The sequence below is a fragment of the Nicotiana tabacum genome, chromosome 4 (genome assembly GCF_000715075.1).
Source record: "Nicotiana tabacum cultivar K326 chromosome 4, ASM71507v2, whole genome shotgun sequence".
NCBI lineage: Eukaryota > Viridiplantae > Streptophyta > Magnoliopsida > Solanales > Solanaceae > Nicotiana > Nicotiana tabacum.
Genome location: NC_134083.1, coordinates 82,845,543 through 82,852,300, shown reverse-complemented (window position 1 = coordinate 82,852,300; position 6,758 = coordinate 82,845,543). Strand labels below are relative to the sequence as shown.

General features: G+C 36.5%; 1 protein-coding gene across 1 annotated transcript; it reads right to left on the bottom strand.

Moving 5' to 3' along the window:
• Positions 1–300: 300 nt before the first annotated feature.
• On the bottom strand, positions 301–6,358 carry LOC107763871 (transcription factor RF2b). Its single transcript, XM_016582376.2, has 4 exons — positions 5,727–6,358; positions 1,875–2,007; positions 1,334–1,418; positions 301–1,067 (listed from the first exon to the last, which is right to left on the bottom strand). The coding sequence occupies exons 1-4, from the start codon at positions 6,203–6,205 to the stop codon at positions 694–696; spliced, it is 1,071 nt and encodes a 356-aa protein (XP_016437862.1). The 5' UTR covers positions 6,206–6,358; the 3' UTR covers positions 301–693.
• Between the last annotated feature and the right edge of the window lie 400 nt (positions 6,359–6,758).

Below are 6,758 nucleotides of genomic sequence, written 5' to 3'. Positions count from 1 at the left end.
CTTTAAATCTTCCATGTATTGCATTCACTCGTCGAGGAATCATTATTTGAGCTCCCTTGATTTCTATCTATTACATACAAAGTGGCCAAGCCGGTTATGTCAAAACTCAGCATTCAGGCACTCGAACAGAACAGTGTACCTAGCCGATTAATAAAGGATCACAGGAGCCTACATTTATGCATATCAAGACCTGCCGCTAAAATGAAGTGAATTACATGTTCCACTTCTCAATGGCCAAGAGAAACTGGAGGTAAGAAATAAGGGTTGCAAGGAACATTTACAACAAATAACAATAAACTATCAGTAGTAATTGTGGAGTCATACTTAGTTACTCAAAGAATGGAGTGCCTTAATTAGCCTAACAGTCCTTAATTCACACACTAGAAAATGCAATAACACAATGTCAATGACACTGAAGACCTCACACCAGAACGTATAGCCATCGAGCAGACGTGACAATCTTCTCATGAATAAACCACAAGGTCTGATTCAGATTAAGAAACGAAAATGAAGAGAAACAGAAATACCTCATGACCTGTTGAAGCTACTGAAACCTAGACTCGAGTCGAATGGGACAAATAACTAATCAAATTTTTTTAAGAATACTGAAGTTCCTGGATGTTAAACATGTGTCAGTCTATGGACAGTTTAATAAATAGGGTTGGGAGAGCAATGCACGAATTGGCAACTCAATCAGAATGTACTGCTGCTTTCACTGGCAGAAATAGAGGGGGCTTCAGTTTTTACAAGATGAGAACTCCTGCTGTTGATGCCAAGACCCTGAAAACGATCGAGAGGATCTTGTTGCATTGCGTCTGTGAGAGCCTGTGCATGGCCAGCAAGTAGAGGGTGACGGGAACTAGACATGCTTTCCTGGAGGGTGTGAAACTGCGGCATCTGTATGTTCGGTGGTTCGCTTGGGCCTGGCTGTGGCTGATGAGGAAAGAATGCTGGTCGGTTATATGAAATTTGCTGCATTCCCGAATTGTATGCATCTGAGGAGGCTGATATCTGCCCTGTAGCTATTTTAAGTCTTTCAACTTCTTGTTTCAGTGCTTCGTTTAGAGCTGTATTTTTGAAACAGCATGAGAAAGATTTCCATAGCATCAGTAATTGCTCTCATCACAGATGAAATTTTGTTTATGTCTCATGTAGAGGGATAAGGTAAGTCGTCGTGTTGATTAAGAAAGTAATATTAGGTTTTGTTTATGCAGTCTATCCTCCAGCCAAGAGGTACAAATAGCTGAGAATTTCGAGATGGAAGTGATAATGACTAAGAAATCAAAAACAATATTGCAATAACGAAGCGGAAGGAAATAGATGGGGAACATACCATCTCGTAATTGAGCTTGTTGTTCCATAGCTTGCAAACGGAGCTTAAGCTCGGTATTCTCATTAGTAAGCCCGGTTGTTTCCCTCTGCAGAAGGAAACAATAGCCATGATATTCAGATGATTGCAAGGAGAAATACATGATATTCTTTTAAAGAAAAGTAATGATGAGATGTACATGGAAGACTCATTTCAAAGGAAAAACTTATTATTTTGGAAAGATATCTAACTGAAAAAAGGTACCTTTTTTTTTCAAATGATGGAAGTTATTTTTAATTTTCTCTAGACATGGTAGACTTTCAGAAAAAGGAATTAAGTTTTTGAATTCTGTCATCAGAGATTCTATTCATTTAAACAGATACACCTTGAGCTCATACAAAATATTATTCTTGTCAATTACCTTTCTCAAAAAAGAAAATATTACCACCCTTGTAAGGTTTACAGACCAAAAATAACCAAAATTGATGGAATAAGTTGTATGTTTCTGCACATATCTAGTGATTTTAGAACTTAGAATGTAGGCTCTCGAAAAAGGAAGAAGTACCTGGAAAAGGGTCAGTTGTGCAGAAAGAGTGGTGGCTTCTGTTTGAAGGGTCTGAACTTTCCTCTCAAGTTCAGATATATAACGGGCCTTCCTCTCTTTAGAACGAGCAGCAGACTGCCGATTTGCCAAAATCCTGTGCAACATTCTCAAAAGTCAGACAAATAGCAGATCTGGAATTGAGAAATTCTTCTCTGTTTCTTCCCTTATCAAAAAATAAAATGTGTAGATTGAAGTAATCCTACAAAGTGATACTAAGCATTTCGTCTCAATAGAAAAAAAGTTCATGTAATTTGATCATAAACTGATACGTATATTCATCTATATACAGCACTTTGACAGTTTGACTCAACTTTTGCTTTTGGACCCAGTGAGACTTATCAGACACATACTCATTGCAGATTGTTGGAGACTCTTTTGTCCAGTAGGAGCATGAATTCCTCTTGGGAGTATCGTGCTTCTTAGACAAGATGAAGATTAAGTAGCCGCAAAAGTGAGAAGGTCCCCCAATAAAGATACAGCTTCTCAATGGTTGTGTATAGATCACTCAACACAATAACTTCCATGAGTTCATAGATTGCAGGTCATAATGGCTGGATACATGCTACTTTTTAACCTTTTTCTTTCCTTGCAATAAGAACTTCGAATTCCCATAGCTTGGTTTCTGATAGTTTTCCAGCATATATTTCATCAGTAGATAGTATAATACAGTTCGACTTATCCTAAACAATTTTCTTTTTTAATCTTAAATTATGTTAAGCAGACATATTTGCTTCACATCTATCCACCTTTATTGGTGAAAATGCAAAAGTTATGATATCATGCAAGTGTAATGCTTTTATACATATATAATGGTAGTAAATCCAAACAAAATTATGCTCTTGAGTCTTGAGAAATCAGCTGGCAACTGGCAATCTAATTATGGTAAAGAGCAATTTATCATTTCCCCATGTTCCATTAAAGGCATCAAGCGGACTTAACAAGTGAAAGCTCATTCTAGGAAGCTACATCAAAATTATTAGATATCACAAAATTAAACTTTACAACAGGTTAGCGATAAAGTCTTTTCGAAAAAGCAGATACTTCGCAACTTCCTATTGCTATTTCTATCAGCTCAAGACACAAGTGCCAACAATTTATTCTGAAACCAGACATAGTGGATTGTTAAGTATTACTAGAACCATAACTTTGGCTCACCTATACTTCATTTCAATCATTAAGCTCTTGGATCTACATTGTAGGACTTAAGATCATGTGAAACTAGAGGGACAAGCTAGTGGAGCAGAATGAAAGGGTAGTGATTGCCAAACTATTTGGACAAGCAATCAAAATGTTATGGAAAAGCATCCCTGCTGATCAAGAGCTTAGCCTGATTTAAGCCAACAATATCGTCCGATTGGACTTCTTTGCTCCAGGTTGGCTTTCTTAGAAGAAAGAAGTGAATGTTATCGGACATGAAATCACTTCATTTAAATAGGCAGGCTTTGCTTTATCACTCATACTGTAAACAGAAAAAGTCTACTTCAACAAAAAGTTACTAGCTAAATTTTAGGCTCCATCGAAGTTTGCAACTACAAAAAAAAATCGCAATTTTTTTTTTCAAAATAAAATGTTGTTTTTGACTGAGCAGTAATATCTAAGGGACTAATGATCATGACTGACAGTTCAAAACTTCAAATGAGACTTTGATAGTGTTAGGACACTAATCAACATCAAATCAAAGCAATTTTTTTAAAATTTTATAATGAGCAATTTGGTATAATTTTGAAATCATCTTTAGGTTTCTTACAGAGGTTAAATTAGATGAAACATGTTCTAGTTTAGAATTTAGAAAACTTGATTAAATGCAACAAAAGCAGATTAATTGAAATAAACTTGGATGAACTACATATCTTCTTGCTGCCAATTTACAGATCAAAACAAGAAACAAGCATCTCCAAGAATGTACTGAACTAACGGTTAAAGTTCCTAATGAAACCTTGATAAGAGAGATAAATCTAGGGCACACAATGGTGAATAATCAACTTCAGACCCCAATCCTGGTACTAAACTCATTTACCTTGTGTCTTAACTGTTTTCCACGAAACATACAAATGCAATTCTCTTGGTTTGACTCATTGCTGTAAGGTTTGTGATCAATGTCTTAGTATAAGAACTTCTTATAGCTTTGGAATAAGAAGTTGAGATGAAAGTAGCAGAAATGAGGATGTTGAGATGGATGTGCGGGCATATTAGGATAGATAAGATTAGGAATGAGGATATTCGGGAGAGGGTGGGCGTGGCTCCCGTGGATGACAAAATGCAGGAAGTGAGGCTTAGATGGTTCGGGCACGTGCGGAGGATGAGTCTAGATGCTCCGGTTAGGAGGTGTGAGCAGTTGGCTCTAGCAAGTACGAGAAGAGGTAGAGGGCGGCCTAGGAAGTATTGGGGCGAGGTGATCGGGCATGACATGGCGCGACTTTAGATTTCCGAGGGCATGACCCTTGATAGAATTAGGAAGGTGTAGAGGTAGAGCATTAGGGTTGAAGGTTAGGGGGTTGTCGAGCGTTTCTTCTCGCTGCGCCGACTAGTCTGATAGTATTTTGTCTAGGACTGCTAGGGAATATTATTGTGTTTCACATTTTTTCTGTCATTCACATTTTGGCCTTTCCATTTATTTGTTGTATTTTACGATACCGATACTATTTTTTTGGTTTCTGTTATTGTTACGGATCTATTGTCTTTGAGCCAAGAGTCTCTCGGAAATAATTTCTCTATCCCTTCGGGGTAGGACTAAGGTGTGCGTATACTTTATCCTCCCCATACCCCATTAGTGAAATTCTACTGGGTTGTTGTCGTTGTTGTTATAGCTTTGGAATAAACTGTTGTTTGACTCATTTAGGTGCTTTGCTGTCCTTCTACTGTTGGTATGCTTAGCATTTGCCTTGTCCTTGCTTCAAAGAAATTTCTCTCTCTCGTGCGTGTGTATAGAGTTCAATAATATATATATTCTCAATATCAATAATGATAAAATAAATATGTAGTAATCCATTTCCCTCTTCAGCCAAGCAGTCAAGGTAGCAGGCACAAGGTGGGATTAGTTGAAGTATGTGTAAGTTGGTCCAGACTTCATCATTATTAAAAAAACAGTCATAATTACTTCATCATTGTCTAAAACGACTTGATTAGCCTCTTAATCGTTCTTCAATAGAAATTACTTCATCTGAAAAGAACTTAACTGGCATGACCATGCTTCTACTGTACAGAAACAAGTAATTTTCAGGAGACAATAAGTTACCTGAAAAGAACAGATTCCTGGTGAACTAAAGATGCATCATCTTTGTAGGGAAACAACAACGAAAAATAATTCATCAATTTCTTTTTTGGTGGGACGACCGTGGTTCCAAGCCAGCTTGAAGGCACCTAGACTTTCTACCGGGTAGGTGCTATCTCCTACCAACACAGCACCCACCAGGGCGAACAGTAGCGGAGCCACCTTACAAGAAGGGATGTCGCGGAAAAACATAGGTAGATAAAAAATATTATAGGTATATATACTATGTGTTAATTCCCCTTGATTTTCTGGTATGTTTACTTTATATATTTTGACCCCCCTTAATAAAAAATTTGGCACAAAAATAATTTATGCGTAAAAAATTAAAAACTATAAAAATATAATGAATTCAATACTAAAATCTTAAAAGTTAGAACCCTTAAAGTTTAAATTCTGGATCCACATTTGCTAAACACCAAAGCTCAGGCAGATAAGAAGTAAGCATTCAAACAACTCAAACTAATCTACATCACAATTCAACATGAAAACTGAATTCAAATTATAAGTAGCTTGACTTAAACTTTAAAAGCTAGTAGTACTACCTTTTGGCACGTTTAGGATCAATAGTCCAGAGCTCAGCCAGCTTATCAGGAGCCATAGCTTTCTTAGCTTCAATACTCTCACTCAGCAACAAACTCGACGAGCTATCCACTGAATTACTATGCCTATGACGTGGCTTCATCATCATGCTTTTCTCTCCGTCACTACTATCAGCTCCCACTCGACTACTCCCTCCACTACCACCGGAATTTTCGAGACCACCAGCTGCTGCATCGCCGCTGGAGCCGAGCTTCTCAATGTCCATGTACGTAGAGAAGAAATCATCCTCCGATCCGATCTCCTCGAAACTTCCCGCTGGCGCATCGAATGGGTCGGATGCCAGATCTAAATCCTCAGGCAACCGGAAGTTCACCTCCGAGTGAGCTCGCCGGTGGTGAGACGGACGGAATGCGGCAGCTGAAAATGACGACGGCGGCTGATTCGATAACTTAGCGGAGTTTGGATTGGACGGATCTTGCATTTTTGTGGAGAAAAGCTTCAGATAATGAATCAAATGAAATTGATGAAGAAGATGGATACAGTTAAGTAGAGTTTAGTTGTTGTTTATTAATGGAAGTTAACTGCTTTCAAACGGTTTTGACTTTTTGACCGGAAAAGGTTTTTCTTCTGTACTAATTTGTTTGTTTAGTTTGACTCTATTATTTAAAAAAAAGAAAAAAAACTTTAAAATTTGTGATTGTAAATATGTTTATAATATTTACGTGGCTATAAAATTTTAAAAATTTATATTCATAAATTATATAAATATTTAATTAAAATATATAAAATAATTTATTATTTTTTAAAAAAATTAATAAAAAAATTATGTCAAATTCGCTAATACATAATGTAATACAATTTCCATTAACATGTGTATTATATGTATATAATGAATATATAATTTATATATATATATATATATATATATATATATATATATATATATGACTAACATAGTCAAATATAGAATAAAATGGCACGTTATATGTGTGAAGATGCCTTTGTAATTTACGTTGATTTGGACGAGGAGCTTT

Bases quoted from the DNA above. Each gene is read 5' to 3' on its own strand.
- LOC107763871 (XM_016582376.2), bottom strand. From the start codon at position 6,205: ATGCAAGATCCGTCCAATCCAAACTCCGCTAAGTTATCGAATCAGCCG. The intron at 1,419-1,874 runs GTACTTCTTCCT...TTCCTTCTGCAG, and splicing joins CACAACTGACCCTTTTCCAG to AGGGAAACAACCGGGCTTAC. The intron at 1,068-1,333 runs GTATGTTCCCCA...TCAAAAATACAG, and splicing joins ACAAGCTCAATTACGAGATG to CTCTAAACGAAGCACTGAAA.